The sequence below is a fragment of the Berghia stephanieae genome, chromosome 11, assembly GCF_034508935.2.
Source record: "Berghia stephanieae isolate SIO BIC M18660-M18661 chromosome 11, UCSD_Bste_1.3, whole genome shotgun sequence".
Classification (NCBI taxonomy): Eukaryota; Metazoa; Mollusca; class Gastropoda; order Nudibranchia; family Aeolidiidae; genus Berghia; species Berghia stephanieae.
The window spans coordinates 22,073,585-22,098,414 of NC_088370.1; the positions used below are offsets into that span (position 1 = coordinate 22,073,585).

General features: G+C 36.8%; 1 protein-coding gene across 2 annotated transcripts in view; it reads left to right on the forward strand.

Moving 5' to 3' along the window:
* LOC144956258 (uncharacterized) overlaps window positions 1–18,941 on the forward strand; it is a 23,277-nt gene extending 4,336 nt beyond the window's left edge. For both annotated transcript variants that reach the window (XM_078886699.1, XM_078886698.1), the window contains 14 exons: window positions 2,126–2,319; window positions 2,697–2,876; window positions 4,036–4,156; window positions 5,302–5,407; window positions 5,799–5,890; window positions 7,043–7,216; window positions 8,376–8,476; window positions 8,949–9,144; window positions 10,281–10,402; window positions 12,615–12,693; window positions 14,101–14,235; window positions 16,771–16,879; window positions 17,347–17,486; window positions 18,548–18,941. In XM_078886699.1, coding sequence (XP_078742825.1) covers window positions 2,126–2,319; window positions 2,697–2,876; window positions 4,036–4,156; window positions 5,302–5,407; window positions 5,799–5,890; window positions 7,043–7,216; window positions 8,376–8,476; window positions 8,949–9,144; window positions 10,281–10,402; window positions 12,615–12,693; window positions 14,101–14,235; window positions 16,771–16,879; window positions 17,347–17,486; window positions 18,548–18,802 — 2,004 coding nt within the window. In that variant the 3' untranslated portion in view covers window positions 18,803–18,941. The remainder of the gene's footprint in view (window positions 1–2,125; window positions 2,320–2,696; window positions 2,877–4,035; window positions 4,157–5,301; window positions 5,408–5,798; window positions 5,891–7,042; window positions 7,217–8,375; window positions 8,477–8,948; window positions 9,145–10,280; window positions 10,403–12,614; window positions 12,694–14,100; window positions 14,236–16,770; window positions 16,880–17,346; window positions 17,487–18,547) is intronic.
* Window positions 18,942–24,830: the final 5,889 nt, after the last annotated feature.

Consider the following 24,830-nt stretch of genomic DNA (forward strand, 5'->3'; position numbering starts at 1 on the left):
GAAGAATACGAGGACCCCCCCCCCCCCCCCCCAAAAAAAAAAAAAAAAAAAAAAAATTAAAAAAAATAATAAAAAAAAATATTAAAAAAATTAAAAAAAATTAAAACAAAACAAAATTAAAACATAAAAACAAAAGACAAAAATACAAGTAAAACAAAACAAAACAAGCAAAAATAACAACAGAAAGAAAAAAACAAACAAATTATTAAAAATAAACCCAATAAATCAGCCTGCATCGACTGGAGCTCGAACTTCAGACCTTCTGATTACCGGTCAGACGTGCTACCATTACACCACAGACGTTACCCAATAGTTGCGATGATTTAATAGGCTTCATTCATACCAACATTTACATAGGCCTGTGGCGATCTCATTACCCATGTAACCAGTTACCGAACTTCTGTTGTTTTGTTTTTTTATGTGATCTACAAAGGGCCAGATTCGACGTGTACAGATTATGTGCAGGTCTGACATCCGATCCCACTTATGGGCCTAGTTTAACATTTTGTTGTAATGGACAATATTTTGCGTCATATTTTGAGATTTCCATTACAACAATGAGCCCATAAGGAACTGGGGTATCAGACCTGCCAATAAGTGCACGTAAGCCAGATTTGTTGCCCAATTTTATCACTCTAAAAAAGGGGTCGAATTTACTCCGAACCGACGTAGCTTTGAACCAGTAAAAATATAGGAGTTTTAACAATAGAAATAATAAAACAAAAAGAAAAGGGCAAAAACATCAAAGAAAAAAAAAACAGAAAAAAAAAAATTATAATAATAATAAAATTTAAGAAAAAATAAAACAACAAAAAACAAAGCAAACAAACAAACAAAAAAAAACAAACAAACAAAAAAAAAACAAAAAAAAACCCAGCAAAAATAAATTAAGATATTAAAAAAAAAAAAAAGAAAGAAAGAGGGAAAAAGTTCATAGACATAAATGATCGGATCAGTAGAAGTGAATGTTCTTCTAACTTAAAATTACATCCGATATTCAATCAGTAGCAAAACAATAAATAGTCATACTTCGTTTTCTATTCTCATCCTCCTCATCCTCCGTCTCCTCCTCCTCCTCCTCCTCCTCCTCCTCGTCCTTCTTCTTCTTCTTCTTCTTCTTCTTCTTCTTCTTCTTCTTCTTCTTCTTCTTCTTCTTCTTCTTCTTCTTCTTCTTCTTCATTATTATTATCATCATCATCTCATCATCATCATCATCATCATCATCATCATCATCATCATCATCATCATCATATTATTATTATTATTATTATTATTATATTATTATTATTATTATTATTATTATTTATTATTATTATTATTATTATTATTATTATTATTATTATTATTATATTATTATTATTATCATCATCATTATTATTATCGTTATTCGATTACCCTCATAGTGTCTTCATGTTTAAGTGCCCATTACCGTGCTCTGTTAAAAAACAAAAAAAACCCACCTCATTTTTTTGAGATTTCCAAAACAACAATGAGTCCATAAGAATTAGGTTATCAGACCTGCATACAAGTGCACGTCGATTGAGTTTAAACAAGGTTGACTTTATCCATTATCAATGAAATACACTTAGATAAAGAACGGAAAATTTGGGATCATTAAAGAGATGTTGACTTTGTGCAGCTATGTCTTGTGGTAGGACACTCGCTTTCGGATCGGAAGGTCCTGGATTCGAGCCTCGCTCGGCGCATAGTTTAGTCCTTGGAAAAGGCTCTTGACTCACATTCTCTCACCGTACGCAGGTGTAAAATGAGTACCTGGCCTTACAGGCGTCATGTTTTGTTCTACATGTTACCTGTTGCTGTTTGTCAGGGACACCTTGTAAAGTGCTTTGAGCACATTTAGTGGATTTTGCGCGATATAAAAGCTCAATTTATTTTTAAAGCAGGTGTTGATTTAAAGAGTGTTGACTTTATGCGGATTTCACTGTAGTCTTTTTCTTTTCTCTCCTTTGCAGATGAATCATAATACAATGTCTGGTCCATACCGGATAGCGTGCAGTGTCTTACTAACAACATTAGTCTGTCTGAAAGTTTATAATGTGGACAGTTGCGAGCTCTCCGATTTAAAAGGTTCCACTGTAGTCATTTTCTTTTCTTTCCTTTGCAGATGAATCATAACATAATGTCTGGTCCATACCGGATAGCGTGCAGTGTCTTTCTCACAACATTCGTCATTCTGCAAGTTTATAATGTAGACAGCTGCGATCTCTCTGACTTAAAAGACCAACTGAATGAAATGAAACGCAACATGGCACACCTTGCAAAACAAACAATGTCACAGCAACTCTTCATTGAAGAAAGGTAAGGATTTGATCCAATTCGTGGGTCTATGTTATTTACATTTTCATGAAAGATTAATTGCATGGATAATTGGTTTAATTTGATATTAGAAATGCGTACGTACCCACGCCCATATCGTCATCGTCATCATCATCATCATCATCATCATCAAAATCATCATCATCATCAACATCATCATCATCACCACCACCACCACCACCACCACCACCACCATCATCATCATCATCATCATCATCATCATCATCATCATCATCATCATCATCATCATCATCATCATCATTATTTTTATCAAAAGTTCATTCGACCTCAATTTTTAATGAAGATTTAAAAAAGAAATTATTATGAAACAACAAACTGTTGATGATGTTCGTCCGCAGGATTCGAACGTCAGGCAGCTCAGGTATAAAGGTGGCACGCACGCGCATTCTCGGGAACACCAACTACCATACGAGCACACACATCAGCGGGGGTGTGGCCGCCATCCATGATCACGCCAACTACAAAAACTCAGTAGGAATGGGGGAAAACGTGATGGTTCTCAATGGAGTCGAGTTCAGGTGAGTGGATTGGAACTACAATGAAGACACATGTCACAGAGGCGGTGGGGGGGGGGGGGAGATTGTCCCGATAGCTCAGTCGGTAGAACACTCGCTTCACACGCAAATGGACCGTGATCGATCCCGGGTGCAATCGAGATTTTTCTGAGATTTTCTGACCCCCCCCCCCCCCTGTCCACCCGGCAGTGAATGGATAGCTGAGTCTGTTAGATTTTGCGGACAGTACTTTGCGATTGACTAGCGTCCCATCCAAAGGATAGCTATCAATTGCTATTGTCCGTTTCACGCTATGGAAACCGGGATAAACTCCGGATCCATAATATGTATGCCGAATGGCTGTGAAAGACTACCACACTGAGCGTGGCCTTCGTGCACTCATAGCCTGACACTGATTGTGGCCACAAAATTACTTCACACCAACAAATGAAATACAAAGGGAAGAGAGGAAGTGAAGTCATACCCAATACTTTTTCTTCTTCTTCTTTTTTTCGGGTGGGGGGGGGGGGGGGGGGGGGGGGGAAGGGTGTCCAAAATAATAGGAAGTGTGAATGTAACCAGCCCTCTAGAGGACTAATAATGGATATATTACATATCGAATCATAAAGTGGCATAACTATTTTAGTAGCAGCTAGATGTATGGACAGATTATTATGATTACAGGACGTAAAAGAGCTAGGATGGATGATGTTTATAGACGACCAGCATATATCTAGACTAGAAAATAAGATGCCATCACTCTGAAACAAGGAATCATAAAAAAAACAAAAACAAAAAAAAAAACAAAAAAACTGTAGCTTCTTTATAGCAATATCCACTAAATTTGCTCAAAGCGCATTACAAGGGGTCCCATGTTAACAGCAACATTTAACACGTAGGACGAGAAATGACGCCTGTTAGGCGATATTCCAATTTTTTTTCGGACAGAGACAACGCTGTTAACGGCCAGGTACTCGTTTTACATCTGATCACAGTAAAGAAATGTGAGTAAAGAGCCTTTTCCAAGGACTCAATTATGCACCGAAGGAGGCTCGAACCTAGGACCTTCCGATCCGAAAGAGAGTGTCATTAATACCATAAGACCACATAGCCACAAAAGTACTCTTAACTAAGACATTAAAAAATAATCGTTTTCGTGTCCTATTTGTTCTGTTGTTTGTAGGACACGGCATAACGACTACAAGGTTGTACGTCCTTCAACGACCAACAAATCATATGGAGCAGTGGAATATATCGACACTCCCGATGTGCCCAAGGAAGTCTTAGCTAAGTCAACTGTAGAGGTAATATAAAGCTTCTCCTTCACCTCCTCCCACTTCTCCAACTGTAGAGGTAATATAAAGCTTCTCCTTCACCTCCTCCCACTACTCCAACTGTAGAGGTAATATAAAGCTTCTCCTTCACCTTCTCCCACTTCTCCAACTGTAGAGGTAATATAAAGCTTCTCCTTCACCTCCTCCCACTACTCCAACTGTAGAGGTAATATAAAGCTTCTCCTTCACCTCCTCCCACTTCTCCAACTGTAGAGGTAATATAAAGCTTCTCCTTCACCCCCTCCCACTTCTCCTTATCTCACTCCTACTTCTTCTCTTGCTCCTGCTTCTCATTCTCCCCCTCGTTCTCCTTCTCCTCGCCTCCCCTTTTCCTTCTCCTACTTCTTCTCCTCCTACAACATCTCCTCCTCCTACTTCTCTGTCGCGTCTATGTAGGAGAAGTGGCAAGTAAGTAGAGACAAATAGAAGTTAGTTTTCCCCAAAGACAGAATTCGTTTGGTCTGGTGCCTCTTTTACCCTATTAAAGTTAGGTTAAATTTCATGACAACTCGACAGATATTTATAAAAGTTCAAAGAAATAGGTAGCAGAAGTGGTGGTAGATTATGGCACGTTATGAAGGGATAGATCAGGTTCAGAAGATAAGTATTAATCCCCGTTAAAGCAGAAATACATTAACATAAATTAACAGAATAGCCTAACACAATAGTACGTCAACACATAATTAAATAAAAGAATAATAGCAAATTTTAATTAGTTAAATTTAGGCTAAGGGTCAGTTAATTTTCCATCCTTTCATGTTCTGTTTCTCGATTTATTATCATTATTTTTCCTTATCTGTTTTGTAGAGCTGGGATGTGACTGATGGCGACCTTTCTATGACTGGTGGCGGCGCTAGGGGTTGCATTTGCTTGTTTAATTCATGGATGATTTTTTTTTTTGGTCGTTTTTTGGCAGTGGGTCACTTGATAAGTATATATAGAATCGTGTTGGATAAAAATATGATACGAATAGTGCTCGACATGTGACGATGGAACGAATTATTATTGTAATATTTACCATGATGTTGGTGTCAGTCTACATCGATGTTTCAGGCCTTCCAGCCATCGTCAAGACAATATATATATATTGTACATGTCTTAATTTCTATCTACAGGGTCAAATGCAGGAAATGCGCGAGTGGTTCAAGGCGTTCCAAGAACAAAACACAACACATCGAGATTACAGAAAGCACTTCAAACCTGTCCTATGTTACCTTGAAGGTTGGTTGGACAATTTGACTTGTTTCTTCTTCTTCTCCTCCTCCTCCTCCTCCTCCTCCTTCTTCTTCTTCTTCTTCTTCTTCTTCTTCTCCTCCTCCTCCTCCTCCTCCTCCTCCTTCTTCTTCTTCTCCTCCTCCTCCTCCTCCTCCTCCTCCTCCTTCTTCTTCTTCTTCTTCTTCTTCTTCTTCTTCTTCTTCTTCTTCTTCTTCTTCTTCTTCTTCTTCTTCTTCTCCGTCTTCTTCTTCTTCCTCTTCTTCTTCTTCTTCTTCCTCCTCCTTCTTCTTCTTTTCATCAATCATCATCATGATCATCAACAACATCATCATCACGACGACGACGACGACTTTATTATGATACGATGAATTAAGCACACATCTTTGTTCTCTTACAGGTGCTTGGACTTTGGATAAAGACCTGAACGAACCTTTTGCAAGTGATCGACACAAACTTGTCGCCAGCACTTGGGATGAGTTACAGCAACAGGTAGGAATCATATCGAACACTCACAAAGCAGGAGTTCACGATCGTTCAGTTGGTATGTCACTCCCTTCACACGCAAAAGAAAGTGATCAATTCCGTTGAAGTCATAAGTGGGTAGCTTGCTGGGTCTGTTAGATTTGGCGAAATGTAATTTGCGATAGACTACAGTCCTATTTAAGGGGTAACATGCAATTGCTATTGTCTGTTTAGCGCTCTAGAAACCAGGATAAACTCCGGCTCCATGGATCCTATTCCTATGGCTCTGAAGGGCAGATCACAAAACACATTTTTATTTGTCTAAGTCTAATAAAAACAGTAGGGTCAAGAATATACATCTTATCCAACATCTACATGGAACCTTTCAGTCAGTCTATTGTTCTCATATCACCTGGCATTGGACATTGTCGTAAACCTTTTTTAAAAAAAAACTTGAGCTTTTATTTAGCGCAATATCCACTAAACGTGTTCAATGTGCATTACAAAGGGTCCCTGACCAACAGCAACACGTAACATGTAAAATGAGACATGACGCCTGATTGGCGATATTACAATTTTTTTTGACGGCCAGGTACTCATTTTACGAGAGAATGCGAGTATAGAGCCTTTTCCTAGGAATCAACTATGCGCCGAGCAAGGCTCGAACCCAGGACCTTCCGATCCGAAAGCGAGTGTCATACCACCAGACCACATAGCCGCAAATAGACACAGTGGATCACATAATTTAGCAAAGAAATTTTTAATTCATAACAAATTGGGCGAGTAAAGCAACCCTCATTTATTAAAAATTATTAACCCCGAGACACCACCTAAGACCTGAAAGAACCAAAGTCTATTTCATACAAGCTATAAACGATGACTAAAAGAATGTTAACAGCAAGAAATGAAGTGAGTAGGAAAGTGCCAGAAGACGGCGGCGATGGGGGTTCGAATCCGCGACCTTACTGGTACGACAACTCCGCCTGGCCGGGGAGAGCGTGGCTCTACCGTATGAGCTATCCACGATCCCGTGGAATGTTGACGCTTTATTACTATAATTGTTAGAATAATATGTTCAGAGACATGTTATGACTTATGGTTAATGGCCTAAAATTCAATAAACATTTGGAACTCTCTTTCAATCTAAATGAATTACACGATCTATTTCTCTGTGAACAGATTCGTTATACATCTTTCACTGGCACCAAGGACATCAAAGAGAACTTCTCCTTCCTTCCCACCACCATAATGGCCGTGGACGAGACCACAGGTCAACCCATATACGCCCAGTGGAACTATAGGATTCTGTGTCACCCTATTAGTCAGGATGTGCCAACTAACTATTTCAGACAGGTGAGACAATACTATTATGACTTCTACACTGGGACACTCTAAAGAAAGAAACAAAAAACAAACAAACAAAAAAAGAAAACCAAACACACACACACACACACACACACACACACAAACAAAAAATATTTTTAAAAAGGGTCGTATCGTGTTTTATGAAATTAAGCATTATTATTATTATTATTATTATTATTATTATTATTATTATTATTATTATTATTATTATTATTATTATTATTATTATTATAATATTATTCTTATCATCATTAATATTATCATCATCATCATCATCATTATCGGTAACAGATTGGAGGGTGTCCGGAAAGTGGTTGCGTCGTAGACGAAATGCCCGGGGTAGTGGTTTTAAACCCCCCTTCCCCCCCCCCCCCCCCCCCGCGCCTTCAGGGGTCAGGTTGGATCGCCATTTGTTCATACAACATATCTCGGAGCGGGCCATCTCAGGCGTCCGCTTACAACTCACCCAACCAGGATGATCTAATAATGGTGGTCGACCGGGAGATTTCTTGCCCCTTGTTATATTATGCATTTCAGCACCCTCACCACTACAAAGCGGTGTGGTGATCCAATTGGATTCAATAGTCTGATGTCTAGTCGCCCAGCAACGGCGGCCATCGTGTTTCTAAACAAAGAAAATCGGTCCTTTTTATTCTTCATGCTGACGAGAACTTTTCATATGTCTTGTAAAAGTCAAAACATGATCAGATTTATAATGTTTTTTTTCCCCTCTACATATGCTTTTATGCTCGTATGAGAAATATTTCATAAGCGCGTCCGCCATCGTTCCGATAGTTTAGAGCCAGTTACTAAGTTACCATGCGTCATTACGAGGGAAGTGACGTCATGATTGTTGAAGCCAATTAAGTATGTTCATTTGGGGAAAACAACTTTAGACTTGTTCGATCAAAAGATGTATAGAGTCATTGGTAGATATCATCTGAGCTTGAGCTTTTTAAAATAATTTTTTAAATAGCGCAATACCCACTAAATGTGCTCAAAGAACCCAGGACCATCCGGTCCTAAAGCGAGTATCATATCACTATACCACATAGCCGCACAAAAATTGGTCAATATAAATATAAGCACTAATCAATGACCCAATTTTTCATTATTTCTGTTGTTTGTTTTCTTCTCCGCTCGACAGCAAGACGACTTGGCGTACAGAGAGAGCACAGGAAGAACGTTTGAGAGAGTTTTTAAAACCAGAGCTGCTCGTTTCAGATTGTCCGAGCACAAAGAATACAGGTAAGGGCTGCCTGGTTTGCTTACTTATCTATTACTTTTACTTTTCGGTGAGACAAAGGAGAAAAATCAGGCTACAAACACTAGACTACAAACACCAGACTACAAACATTAGAGCACTGACATCAGACTGCAAACACCAGTCTACAAATACCAGACTACATCAGACTACAAACACCAGACTTAAAACACCAGACTACAAACGCCAGACTACAAACACCAGTCTACACACAACAGATTACAAACATCAGACTACAACAATCTGGTTCAGGGTCACGTTGATCGAAGCGGTCTTAGGACAGATATTCGTTTTTCTTCCGCGTCGTTCGCCGGGGGAATCGTAATCGTTAACCTGCTAATTCTATTCGCTTGTGACCCATTGTAAAGCGCTTTCTTTGCACGTTTAGTGGATATTGCGCTATGTTACAAATGCTAATTTGATACCCCCCCCCCCCCTCCCCTTTTCTCCACCCAGATTTACAGGGACAAACTCACTCCTGGACTCCATCATGAAGGATATCCCAGGGAAAGACAACATTCCCAACATGCTGAACGAGGAACCCTTCGGAATTCCTGTCCACGATACACGCTACCCCAACAACACCCTTCTCAACACCGGCTACTACCATCGGTCATTCAAGACAACTAAACGTGGTGCTATGGGGCTTATGGTGAGTCGTGACTTCACGGACAGCCGGTATTAATTTTGCTAGTGATGCTGTGCGTTTAGGTAAAGTTTTCACAACACCCACCAGCCACATTTAGCATATCAAACACGCAAGACTGTGTGTAACCTTTAACGTTTATAGTCTTGATTGATATATTTTAGTGAGAACAAATGACTAACAGGCTGGCCAAAAATGATAATAAAGAACTGGATGACGTCAACTTTTGTTCCTTCTATAGAGAGAACGAAATTGACGTCACTCAGCAGCACTTTGTTATTGTTTTTAGACAGCCATTTTATTTATTAGATCTCACCAATTACATTAATCAGACTATAAAAATGTCCACGGTTACACAGTGTTATGTGCTGGTACGTTATATCCGGTTGGTGGATGTTGTGAGTATATTACCTAAACGCATAGAATCAATACTTTTGATAATACAGCAGTAGTAGATAAAATGTATTTAAAATGTTGGCCAGAAAACTCGTTTTTCAAGTATCGATCGATTAAAATGACTCTCAACTTGCCCCCCCCCCCCCCCCCCCCCCCCCAAAAAAAAAAAAAAAAAAAAAAACAAAAAAAAAACAAAAAAAAACAAAAAAAACAAAAAAAACAAACAAACGAAAACCCAAAAAACAACACTCAAATCTGGGACTTCAGTAAAGAGGGGTTAGCAAGATGAGGGTTATTTTGATCAATCGATATTTGAAGAACGAGTTTTCTGGCCAAAATTTTAACCACTCTGCCAAACTCTGGAAAGACACAAATTAAAATATTTGGCCAAAAACTCGTCCTTCAAATATCCCTAATGTTGGCAAACCCTCTCAAAACCTGGGGCCTCGCGAAGTCCTAGGTTTGAGAGGTTAGAGTTTATTTTTACAAGATGAGGGTCATTATATATATATATATATATTATATATATATATATATATATATATATATATATAATTGTAATATTTACAACGATGTTGGAGTCAGTCTACATCGATGTTTCTGGCCTTTCAGCCATCGTCAGGACTCTGTGTTACGTAATCACAATAATAATTCGCTCCATTGTTACATGTCGAGCACTATTCGTACCATATTTGTATCCAACACGATTCAATGTAAATTATTACATATTACTACATTTTCTTCAGAATATTTATCGTGGCTTCAATGACGAATTCTTGTTCGTCGCCGAGACAACCCAGCCAAACATCGCCACAGAATACTTCAATTACTGTTACACCAAGAGGAAATGTGTCAAAAGGAGTACAAGGTAAAGGAAAGGAAAAGATAAATATAACAGCTTCAAAAATAAACAAAAAAAGAACAAAATACCAAACACGGAACGTTCCGGGCTCAAAACCCTTCAACCCAACAAAAAAAAAAACAAACAAAAAAACAAAACAATAAAGATATAAATATATTACAAAATTCCAGATATATAGACGACAGGGATAATTTGTTAGTCTTATCTGTAGGAGAATCTTGGAAATTCTACAGAGAAGACCTACAAATTACCTTTGTAGTCTATCTGGAATTTAGTAATGTATTTATGTCTTTATTGTTGGCTGAAGAAGGGTTTTGAGCCCGAAGCGTTCCGTGTTTAGTATTTTGTTCTTTTCTGAAGCTGTTATATTCATTTTTGTTTATTACTTTTTATAGTCCACAGCTTCTAGCAGCCTAGTATCATTTATATATAAGATGAAGGAAGAACTCACGAAATTGGGTCCACTGTGTTCGGAATGTTCAATAACTGTTTCACACTGGGAAAAAAAATCCGTATCTAAAAAGTTGGCCAGAAAACTCGTCCTTCAAATATCGATCGATTTAAATGACCCTCATCTTGGAGGAATCTCTCCAACCTGGGACTTAGGAAAGACATCGCGAGGTCCCAGGTTTGAGAGTTTTCTCCAAGAAGAAGGTCATTTAAATTGATATATATTTGAAGGACGAGTTTTCTGGCCAAAATTATTGTGTAATTCCATAGAAGACAGTTGATAAATATGCCAGGTTTTTATGGTTGATTCTTGCTGTTATAACAAATTAATAAATATATTCATAAATAAATAAATAAATAAATAAATAAATAAATAAATAAATAAATAAATAAATAAATAAATAAATAAATAAATCGATTAATAGAAAAATAGAAAAAAATAGATTGATAAATAAAGAAATAAATAAAATAAAGTATAGATAGTATGCGTTTGGCTAAGAATCTCACAGCATTGCCATTTGACATGTTATTTATTTCTTCGAGCTTCGAGCAGCAACATTAAACATTACCCTGAATCTAAAGAATGAAATCAGCCGTGTCATTCAGGAAATGTCTACCGTATGTTTACCAACGAAGTTTGGACGACTTTGTGACACACATGGACATTTGCTTGAGTCGAAATGGTGGCCACTTTGAATTATGGCTTAAGTAAAATTCAACAGAAACAAGAATCACTTTAATAGCCCACAATATTATAGGTCTATTTTCTCATTTTGTTTGGTTCATTGTTTGTACTGTGTATTTGACAATCGTTTCAAACCATTGCGTTCAAAACTCAAATTGTTTGTTTGTTTTTAAGGGTTTTACGGCGCTTGCAACACATTAAGGTAATATCAGCGCCAGTAAAAAGGAAGAAAATGGGATAGTAAAAAGTTCTATAATTACAATTAAAGCATCCAAGAATAAGGCAGACAAAGGGGAATTGGTTCAATTAGGGAACGGAAGTAGATTCCAAGAGCACACTATCAGTGTGCTCAGTTTGAGATCACCTAAAAGTCTCATCCAGACACAAGTACAGGTCCCCATTAAGAGGAATACACTCAAATGTTTACAAATCGTGATAATACATAAACAAAACATATACAGTGCATAACAGAGAGATGATTTACAAGGAAAAATATAACATCTCCCAAAACGAACTATACATTTGACTGTTTCCCTCCCAGCCAGGGCCATGACAAAACCAAATAATCTCATTCCAAGACAAAGACAGAAAGCCTGTTGGAAAGCAGACATAGGAGGGTAGAAAACACAGTATGTACCTCCCTTTCCACCATGGGAGGTCAGGAACCCCACGCAGTCTCAAATTTGTGTTCAAAATGGCGTTTTCTGAAAAAAGCAGTACTTTTACTTACTGGAGTGCTGAGAAGTATTGAAATAAAATAGCAATATAAAATTAACACCAAAGAAATCTTTAGAATAACAAGAAATGAAGTGAGTAGGAAAGTGGCAGAAAAAAACAGAGAATAAAAACTTTGTGGCAGCGATGGGGGCTCGAACCCGCGACCTTACTGGTACGACAACTCCTTTCGAACATGGCGGATCTTATGATACGTGTAACATGATTCTTTGATAATATGCCGGTAAGCGGTTAAGTTTTGTAAACCTACACTTTAAAAAAAATCAAATGTTGTGAATACTTTACCTAAACGTATAGTATCAATATTATCATCTTTCTTATTATGCGTGTTTACTTCCTCCCATTCAGTTTCTCCTATGCCATTCCCCTGGAAATCATTTACCAGACGCCTCTCACCAAGTGGAACCCATACGACGTAACAATCTGGGTATGATGCTCTGTGTTTCTGGGTTTTTTAAATGTGTCTGTGTGTGTGTGTGTGTGTGAGAGAGAGAGAGAGAGAGAGAGAGAGAGAGAGAGAGAGAGAGAGAGAGAGAGAGAGAGAGAGAGTCAGACGTATTCTTCAGTTACTCATGTCCGTTACACCTGGCACACACACGCACACACACACATTCGAGCCTCGCTCGGCGCATAGTTGAGTCCTTGGAGAAGGCTCTTTACTCACATTCTCTTACCGTATTCAGGTGTAAAATGAGTACATGGCCGGTAACAGCGTTGTCTCTGTCCGAAAAAATTGTAATATCGCCTAACAGGCGTCATGTCCCGTCCTTCACGTTAAATGTTGCTTTTGGCTTTGAGCACGTTTAGTGGATATTGCGTTATGTAAAAAGCTCTTTTTTAAATTTTAGGATTACTAGTATCACAAAGAACAAAATCGATAGTCAATCGTATTTCCTCCAATAGTCTCCATTATCAGTTGATTAAGGAATTTTTTTTTTAAAAAAAGAAAAATGTATAGCTACATAATTAAAGCTGCTATTCAGAAAAATATAATCTATCAGAAATAAAACTTTTGTATATTCTTCACGGGACATTTTTTCGGAAAAAATCGGAACACTTGGCAGTTCTGTCAATATTATGATAGGAACGTTAAACTTCATATTTTATACTCAAAAACCATTTATTATCTCTTCAGCTTTACAGTGAATGACATAATCAGTCGGATGGTGAAAAGGTTTGAAATGAGATATCGCCAAGAGTGTCAATATTTATCCAAAATGAGTTCTTGTCATAAATGATTAAATCAGCCCTTTTTGTACATCTTCGGGAAACATCAAAGCTTAATTTCATTTCTAAATATTTTTACAGCTAGTCAAGTTGAAAAAGTATGAAATTTGAGAAAAGTTGCTGGCTACCTTTCCCATACATCTGACCATAACTTCATGAAAAATAACCCGATTTACTTCAAATAAAGATTAAAACGCTCTGGGGAGGATATTCTTTCAGAAAATGTAAATGTAAAATGTTCACCTTCCAACTAATTGATTGTCTAATGCACTAACAATATAATATAGTCCAATAAAACATAATATGTGACACTTCGTCTCGAAACGGTATTATGTCGGAATGAATATGACCCCGAAAAGTGACTTTAGAATAAAATTGATAGTAAATACCAATTTTTTGAGCTTTTGCATTGTGAGAAATTGTCTTCATTCTGTAACATTACAAATCGAAACAAACCCCAAGTTTCATGTTTTTGTCGACAAATTCAATTTTTTTGCACCCGTCATCCCTACATAATACCGTTTAGAGACAGTGAGTCACAAATACTTGATAGAAGTGCCGGATCACCGATTTTTTTTTCTCTTTCTCTCTTTTTCGATCTCTCCAGCCCAATAAAGATCAAGTGGTTAAAGGAAAACGCAAGGGTCAGATGACGAAGGACAAGGCTTACAATGGGGCATCCCCTGATGGACAGTATTACCTGACACCAGCAGAGTTCTATAAAAGTTCCATCCCAGATGAGGTAAAGTAACAGTAACAGATACAGTGCAAAACAGTTATATCGACAACTCTCTTATCGACATGACAAATTTATCGACATAATACCAAAGTAATGATTTTTAAAAAAAAAAGAAAGAAATATTCATGATATTTAAGATGAGGTAAAGTAACAGTAACAGTGTGTTGTTTTTTTTTGTCACACTCTGGAAAAGCATGTATATACAGCGGCGTGGCGTATTGACGGCATATGGTGGTGCCATGATTAGAAGAAGAAAAAAATTCTTAAACAGTGAACTCGATTAAGAGCAGAGAGCACATGTTAAAAACTCTCTTTTTTGGAAGGATGGGGGAGGGTCGATGGTTTCTACGAGTGTACAAAACTCACAAAAAACAAATAATTCATGAAAACAAAGAGCCACAACACTGAGATACAAGTCCCGTATGAAAAGGTCTTTGTAATTTTTCTTTGTCAACCATTTAAAGGATTGGATTTGGAAGATAATGCAATCAATATGTGATAAATGTAAATCAAAAGAGAAAAAAACCTATGACAGAAATTACTTACTTTTAGTACTTGTAAAGAAAATCTGCACGGCGATGTTTCACCTCTGCAAATCTTTTTATAATTTGTTTATTGAAATCTGGAATGGCATCTATTTCAGCTTTGTGAATTGACAGAATCATTAACGAATTTAACCGCTCCTGTTTCATTGAATTTCGCAAGAAATTTTTCACTCTTTTAAGGGTGCTAAAACAACGTTCAGGAGGTCAAGAAATACGATGGAAGTGGTTAGGTCACTATAGCCTATAGATGTCCATGATTTGTCAGTGTTTGTTGTGTCTGTAAAAAGTAGACAATAAAAACAAAAGAAACGTTTTTTTTTTCTAAACTAACTGTGAGCCATTCATGTCTGTCATACCATGTCACTGAAAAAGAGCGTTTTCGAGATTTCCACACCTGTGTTAATTCAAAATCAGTTGGTTGGTGAGGAACTAGTCTTTCTATTTCTAATTTGTCATCTAGTGTCAATCTCCCAAACGGTCGGTGAAGTAGAAAGTCAACTTGATTCATTGCAATTCATTGTTTAACAAAACAAAACTTCAAAGTATATCTCAAATAATGGAAAACAGTGGAATACGATTAATGATTGCACAAATAACAGGTAGATTCAGATCTTAAAGCATCACATAGAAAAAATCACTCCACTTAAGTACTTAAGAAATCAAAAAACACACCAAAGTATAACTGTTGACAATCTTCGCTTTCTTTCTCTGACTGACACAAATACACACGCACAAACATACACATACTCACACACACACACACACACACAGACACAAATAACCACTCATACACACGTAACCATCAACTCGGCACTACAAGCAAGAAAAATGTTGGTAAATTCGCCATATGCTTCGTGTTGCAAAGAATTACTTTATTCAATAATCGTGAAAAAGAGGTGGGGGTTGATATGTCAAGTTTTATGTTGTTTTTCTTTGCTGCTTACAAATAAACTTGACAATGATCAGTGTTTTTGACAGTTAATGTAATATTTTGGATGGCCGAAGTTACCCTAATTTTGACGTAAATGGTGCAATATTGGATCCCCCCAGTCCAATGGTGGAGCTCTCAAATCCTGGCACAAGTCGAGGGTTTTTCCGCTATTTGAAGATAGTATAATTCGACCAAGTTTCTCGCTCAGTCAGCTGTAGCGATACTAAAGGATAGAGCATTAACTGGAGCTTGGATTGCTTTGCACCACGGTGTTGATTCAGTCACTAATTCGCGCAGTGATGTCACCAACGCACGAGTCGGCACAGCGCGTGATTCGGAATCTTGAATAGAGTGGAGACTAAAAAGGCAGTATGTTGTTGGCGAGTTGGCGAAAGACAGTGGAGTTCAAATTTCTGTTTTATTTTTAATTAAATTATGCTGTTAATAATTTTTTAAAAGATTGGTGTGGTGCCTAGCACCATTCGATCCAATGGCCCCACGTCACTGTGTATATAATATTTTGGCCAGAAAACTGAGGGCCTTCAAATATCGATCGATTGAAATAACCCTCATCTTGGCAAAACTCTCAAATTTAGGACTTTGCGAGCAGTTACTGTTGGCCAAGGACCCAGTGTAAAACGCTTTGATCACGTTTAATGGATATTGCGCTCTGTTAATGCTTAAGTTATTTTTTCTTCTCTTAAAAAAATAATTGAGCCTTTATATTGCGCAATATCCACTTAACGAGCTCAAAGCGCTTTACAAATGTCCCTGACCAACAGCAACACACACGAAGAACGAGACATGCCGCATGTTAGGCAATGTTACATTGTTGGGTTTTTTTTTTTTTGATAGAGACAACGCCGTTAAAGGCCAGGTACTCATTTTACACCGGAGTACGGTGAGAGAATGTCAGTAAAGAGTCTTTTCCAAGGACTCAACTATGCGCCGATCGAGGCTCGAACCCAAGAACTTCCGATCCAAAAGCGAGTGTCATACCACAAGACCACATGCCAAACCTATTTCAGAGTAAACTAAACAGTTTTTTTTTTTTTTCCATAGGAGGATCCTGCGGACACGACCAAGTTTGGGGTGGGTGTGTTAGATAAAAAGGGACGTGTTCATCGAATGGCGGGATCAGGAACCAGAACTCTTACACTGCCTATTGAAGGTAAATTAAAGGCCTTTATTCTGGGGAAAAAAAACCAAACCCTTGTATTTAAAGATTTTGCAAGGAAAAATCTCGTCTTTCAGATATCGATCGATTTAAATTACCCTCGTCTTGGCAACAATCTCGAACCTGAGACTTTAATAAAAACTTCAAGATGAGGAGGAGGAGGAGGAGGAGGAGGAGGAGGAGGAGGAGGAGGAGGAGGAGGAGGAGGAGGAAGAGGAGGAAGAAAAGAAGAAGAAAAAGAAGAAGAAGAAGAAAAAGAAGAAGAAGAAGAAGAAGAAGAAGAAGAAGAAGAAGAAGAAGAAGAAGAAGAAGAAGAAGAAGAAGAAGAAGAAGAAGAAGAAGAAGAAGAAGAAGAAGAAGAAGAAGAAGAAGAAGAAGAAATAAACAGGGAAGTAAGCATCTTTGTTGTGAAACTGCTTCATAAACAAATTACATATACATCTTCCTAACCATTCCTCCAGGCGCTGGTCGCGTTCGTCTTCGCTATCCCATCATGCCCGTGCACGGGGAAGGAAGCAGTGTGTGGAAAGAACTAAGTGTAGTCAAGACCAAGCTCAGTAAGATTGCTGCTTTGAACAAGGCAACCACGTACTATGTCGAGGTGAGTTGCTGGTTATGTTTGGTTGTAAGACAGTAAGAGGTGTTCATTATGTTTGGTTTCAAGAGTTGGTTACGTTTGGGGTTATGATTGGTTGAAAGAGTTGTTGATTATGATTGGTTGTAAGAGTTTATGTTTGGTTGTAAGAGTGGTTGGTTATGTTTGGTTGTAAGAGTGGTTTATTATGTTTGATTGTAAGAGTTGTTGATTATGTTTGGTTGTAAGAGTTGTTGGTTATGTTTGGTTGTAAGAGTTGTTGAATACGTTTGGTTGTAATTGTAAGAGTTGTTGAATACGTTTGGTTGTAAGAGTTGTTGATTATGTTTGGTTGTAAGCGTTGTTGGTTATAGTTGGTGGAGTTGGCTATGTTTTGTTGTAAGAGTTGTTGGTTATGTTTGGTGTTGTTGGCTATGTTTTGTTGTAAGAGTTGTTGATTATAGTTGGTTGTAAGAGTTGTTGATTATGATTAGCTGTAAGAGTTAGTTGTATATTAGGTTTGGTTGTAAGAGTTAGTTGTTTACTGTGTTTGGTTGTAAGAGTTGTTCATTATACATGGTTGTAAGAGTTATTGATTATGTTTGGTTGTAAGAGTTGTTGGTTATGTTTCATTGTAAGAGTTGTTGGTTATAGTTGGAGGAGACAAGAAATACCAGCAAAATATCTCAAGCACGCCCGGCTACAGTCGCAATGACTCAATTCAGATAAAATTAAAATAGACACAGAGCCGCGTGGAAAAGACAAAGACACATGAATGCGATTAAGGCGTGTGTGGTTGTATGTGTGTGTCTGTGCTGGGAGTGGGTAGAAAAAATATATCAAGTGATTCCCCCTTACCAATAAGGTCTACAAATTCAAACTCAGTCCCCACAATTTGTGTTAAATGTTCGGTAGACCTTGAAACTGACTTTTGGCAATTGTCATCTTCTCCTTTTTATCGTTGGTTGACAAAAGGAGTGAAATTAATTTTTGAAGCCACCCCCCCCTACACACACACACACACACACACACACACACACACACAAAATCAATAGAAAGACATACAATTTATTTGTCTTCTCTTTCAGTTATCTCCCACTAAGAAATCCGGATTGCATAAGCACGGATTTTACTTGACCGTTGATCAGATGGATCGTATAAAAAATGACGGAGAGATCATCAACGTCACGACCTCAGTAAATAACGGTCACGACCACGCGCTCCAGGTCTGGTTGAGCCCGAAGAGAAAGAAACTGGAGTACAAGTCTTGTGATGGTAATTACGTATGCTGGGACAAACACCAAAAAAAACTTATCATCAAAGAGTCACCCGAAGGATCCTAAGTTATCTTGATAAGGCTGTACTGTAAACTGAGTGCATTCATTTCCGTTTCCGGTTCCGTCCGTCTTTTGTTTCAAGATAAGAAACTGAGTGCGCCCTTTTTAAAAAAAACTCTCTCCTTACCAGCTATTTTTAGAATTTCCCCCGAACATTCTCATCGACCCGACACAAAAATAGACTTTTCCTAATCAAACAAAAAAGTAACAAGTGCATTCTATACATAGTGTTGTTCAGCAAAATGAGCTCTACAACACAGTGTTTAGTATTTATAGCTGTAATCAAAGCATTTCTCTGGAATTTGTGATGTACAAGATAAATCAGAATGAGAAAATTGTCAGCTGTATCGAAATTAATGAACGTGTTGATTTTCCTATGGCCGGTAAGGAGAGGGTTAACCAAACCAAACACGAACCGGATGTTTAAATCTCGGAGTTAAAATTTCAGTTTTCCAACAGCAACTTGAAACAACACGCACTATTTCTTTGTTAAAAAATGTACCTATAGCGGCCATGAGACGAGAATGAATGCATTCGACTGACAGCCTCGGGGCAAGAACGATCAAAATTATGATTATTTCGTGATGAATTTCATTTTTTTCACCTTTAGTAAACAAACATCTCTAACTCCTGCTTAGTCCATTCAGTGATTGGGAGTCGTCCTCTCAAAAACAACAGCATTCAAATTCAATATTGCGCCCATTGCTGGTGACCCTGACCAAGGAAGAAAACTTAATTTCATAGGCATTTATAGAAAGTTCCTTTATATAAATATATAAATTTATTTTGGTTCAAAAGTTATGCCAATTTTCCGGTATCTTTTCGAACGCCAACGTATTATTTCATTATTATTATTATTATTATTATTATTACCGCGATAAATAATAGTAATAATAATAATAATAATAATAATAATAATAATAATAATAATAATAATAATAATAATGATGATGATGATGATGATGATGATGATGATGATGATGATAATAATAATAATAATTATTATTATTATAATTAATATTATTATTATTATTAATATTATGATAATAACAATGATAAGTATTATTATGTTTAACATCATCACGATCATTATCATCGCCACCACCAACATCACGATTATCATTACTATAATAAATAATTTTCAACAACATTTTTATTAATTTCACTGATATCATTATCATTAAATAATACACAATTATCACACTCTTGCTTTTTGGAATTCCGGACGTATTGCCAACCGCTGCCCATAACAAGCTTGCGAGTGTGCGTTGGGAAGAAAGTTCGAATATCCAGTCGATTCTGATTTTCTTATCTCTGAATAAAAAATATTTACAAAAATACATACCTTGTTTTTTTTTAAAGATCTAATTTATATAATGAAATTTAATTCACTCAATTCTAGAGTTTTTTGCTACTTTTCAAAATTGAAAAATTGTATTAAAAATGAGCATGTCCATAGATAGTTTTATTCAACTACGTACCATTAACATGTAAAATCTAAAAAATATTAGCTTTGATACTACGCTTATAATTGGTCTCATAAAAATGTAATAAATAGGCACGGGGTAAACGTAACCAGGGTAAACTACGGATATAAAAAGTTGGTGTTAGGACTGAGTGAGTTAACGCTCGATAGGTCTGGCGTCACAAATTTTATTGTAAACTTGACATCATTTAGCATTACTATGTAGGAGGAGGAGTAGAGTCCTTGGAAAAGATTCTTGACTCACATCCTCTCACCGTACTCAAGTGTGGAATGACTACCTGGCCGTTAACAGCGGTGTCTTTGTCTGAAAAACAAACAAACTTGTATCGCCTAACAGGCGTATTGTTTTGTCCTGCATGTTAAGTGTTGTAATTCTACCGGGGTTGTAGTGCAAACTATCAGGAAATGACTTTCATTTGCAGTGGCGGTTCTAGCCTATTTACAGTGGTTGGGCAAAGAGGATTCGGTCATATATATATATATATATATATATATATATATATATATATATATATATATATATATATATATATATATATATATATATATATATATATATATATGATATATATTTTTTATTTTTTATTTTTTTGTTTTTTTTTTAATAAAATTTTTTTTTGATTTTTTTTTTCGCCTTTAAACAAAAAATATTTCAACCACCAATAATCACATTCACAATGAAATGACAATACCAGTAGATTTTAATTCTTCCAAACGTAATCAAAAATGAATCACGAAAGAGAATACAACTAAAAAATAAAGCGACGAGACATAATGCGACAACACCTTGACAATACAAGTCCATTTCCTTCACTCGAAAAATTAAAGAGATGCTTTAATCCCTCAACGGCGATATTAATATTGCTTTTACATATTTCTGATTTTCAGTAGTACGTAGTAACCTTAAAGTTTTCATGGAGAAGCAACAACAGCGATATGACTCGAGTTTCATTCAGAGCTCAAATTGCATAATTTTTACTGCTGTCTTGGTGGTCAGAATGATTGTGCCGGTGGTGGTAGTGGTTGGAATAGTGGTAGCGGTGGTGGTGGTGGTGGAGGAGGAGGAGGAAGACGAGGCGGTGAGGGGTAATTATGGTAGTGGTTTTGGTGGTGCTGTTGGTTAGAATGATAGTTGTGGAGACGATGACGGAAATTGTATGGTGATGTTGATATTGTTTTTATTTCTATTGTTGTACTTGTTGTTAATATTGTTGTTGTTGTTGTTAATGATGATGATGATGATGATGATGATGATGATGATGATGATGATGATGATGATGATGATGATGATTATGATGACAACGACGATGTCGTCGACAATGATGGTTACCATACGATATTACAAAATTTATTCAATCTTAGGCTTTCGCCAATTAATCATACAATTTGATGACCACATACATGAAAGTGGAAAATAATGGCAAATGGGACCAAACAATAAACTGATACCATTAATAACCACCAAAAAAAAATACAACAATAGTAATACCACCAATACGTACAATAATAATAACAATGATATAATAATAATAATAATAATAATAATAATAATAATAATAATAATAATAATAATAATAATAATAATAATAATAATAATAATAATATAATAATAATAATAATTAATAATAATAATATTACCATCATCATTACTACTACCACCACCGCTACCACTATACCACCATCACCATCATTATTACGTTTCCAATTATTTTTTCTCGTTTTTTAAAATTTGATATCTATCAAAACAGACGAAAATTCCGGTGATTTTTTTAAAGGGTAGTTAAAATATCTACGATTTTATTACCCCTGAAAACTACGATTTTTATTTTCCTATCTAAAGTAGGCAGGTCTGCTATGACAAGTATCAGTATCAGTTCCATAGTCAAAATAAGACAAACAAAAACAACGTTTATTTAATATTAGGCTTTCGCCAATACTTCATACAATATAATTAAGACAAAATAATGTTACCAATCTCTCCTCATGTATTCGTTTGACTATCGTCACAATAATTACCGTGTTATCTTTGCTCCTTACCCAACCAATCCCTTGCTTCCCGCCTCTTCATCGCGAACCATCTTATGTATGTATTAGCTTCAGGACGGGCAAGTACGGAATCTGCCCACCCTTCCGTATTTCCTCTATAACTTAGAATTCAACTATCTCCTTACTCAGAAGAGTATTTCTCGTATACTAATTCAATTGTTGAGAAAACCAAAATGGTGGTTGTATTTTATATATTTATTTAGTCGTGACTTTTGAATAAAAGTGTTTTGTTTTATTAGAGGGAATACAATAGAAAATTACATTGTTTTGCAAAAATATTTAGTCTGGCAATAAAAATACAGCGGTAATTACTTTAAGAATAATAAAAAAAAGAATTAACAAATTAATTTGTTAAAAAACAAAACAAAAAACAACAACAAAAAACAACAACAACAACAAACAAATAAGAAAACAATTTAAATAAATGAGTTTTGAGAAACACTAAAGAAAACGAGGGGAAAAAAAAAGAAATAATTTAAATGGATAAACAAATATATTAAAACAACACAAACTAATACTAAATTGATATAATATTAGTAAATTAATAAATTTAATTCAATACTGGAACCTTCCCAGCACAAGTAAGGCAATAAATAAGAAAAAGTTCGTTTGCCAAAATCTCTATTTAGTGTACACTGGTTAATAAGGTGGGCTCATTTGAATTAGCCCGACCTAGTACTAGAGAGGCCAGACAGCAAAATCACCGTCAGGCGACGTGACGATGAGATGACGATGTGGGCGGAGTGGAGTGGAGTGGTTGGGGGGGGGGGGGGGGGGGGGGTGATAAAAAGAACAGGAGCGTATCCTGGTTTATGTATTACGGGATGCATGGTGATTCGCAATCTATCAAAAATACACACAAATTGATTTCAGTACAAAGTATCAATTTTAAGTAGTAACTTTTGAAATTATCTAATTTAAATTTGATTATTTCGGACCTGGTAATACAGCATATAACTTGAAAAAACAGGCTGGTATTTGCCCACCCTGCCCATTATTACCAGCCGTCCCTGTTCATTTGAAATAATACTACAGTATATGTATACATACAGTCCACTCCGGATAATCCCAATATTTCCCAAGAAACGGAATTATGTAATTCTATATAAGTCACCGGTTAATTGCAACAAACTTCGGTTAATCGCAAGAAATTTTTGCCCTATAAAAGTGGTCAATTCAAGAAATCAATCAAACAAAACATCATGATTAAATTTGATAATGGAAGGAATCGTGATAGGTTGAAAAATCGAGTGAGTGGGATTTAATGCTACATTAGTGTGTCAACATTCTATTTGAGACAAAAGAGGGTGGGGCTTTGCAGTATGGGTTTGTGATGTCATCTGTGTCCATTAAATAGGAGGCGAGGGGGCTGGGCATAGGTTTTACAACAGGTGGACAATCACAGTTGTAAAGAGAGACTGAGCGACATCCTTTGTTTTGGGATTGACAACTGTGCATTGTGACACACGAGTTTGGTAAGAGCTTATTGTCTCTCATCACGACTAATCTCTTTGACTCTCACAAATGTTGAAATAAAAAAGAGTGAAAGTTAATCCAATCTGAATAAGATGTCGACTTGTACCAAAGCTTCTTTTGCTTGTCGAAATCTATATAGGGATGCCATATAGTTTTTGCTTCAATCAAAATGTGGTGGACTAAGAACTTTGTTTACAACAACGTGTTTGAATATAGCATATATATGCGTAAAATGTTGCAATCGCGGACAGGAAACTCAACTTCGGTTAATTGCAACTTCGGTTAATCGCAACTATTTCGCTGATCCCAAGGTGTTGCGATTATCCGGAGTGGACTGTATATACACACACACACACATTTTGATTTTGAACTTCACTCCAGTACAGTTTCCCCAAACTATTCGGGACATGCAAAAATGCGGCTATGTGGTCAGTGGTATGACACTCGCTTTCGGATCGGAAGGTCCTGGGTTCGAGCCTCGCTCGACGCATAGTTGAGTCCTTGGAAAAGACTCTTTACTCACATTCTCGGTGTAAAATGAGTACCTGGCCATTAACAGCGTTGTCTTTGTCCGAAAAATTGTAATATCGCCTAACAGGCGTCATGTCTCGTCCTACATGATAAATGTTGCTGTTGACCAGGGACCCTTTGTAAAGCGCTTTGAGCACGTTAAGTGGATATTGCGCTATATAAAAGCTCAATATTTTTTTTATATATATATATAAATATTAGAGGAAACCATACATTGCAATGGCGTTTGATGGGAAAAATGGGGGGGGGGGGGGGGGGGGGGGGGGATTTGTTTGTTTTTAAGGGTTTTACGGCGCTTGCAACACATTTAGGTTATATCAGCGCCAGTAAAAAGGAAGAAAATGGGATAGTAAAAAGTTCTAGAATTACAATTAAAGCACCGAAGAGAAAGTAAGACAAAGGGGAACTGGGAACAAATAAGGATCAGATGTAGATTTCCAAAAGCATACCACCAATGTACTTAGTTTGAGATCACCTATAAGTCTCATCTGGACA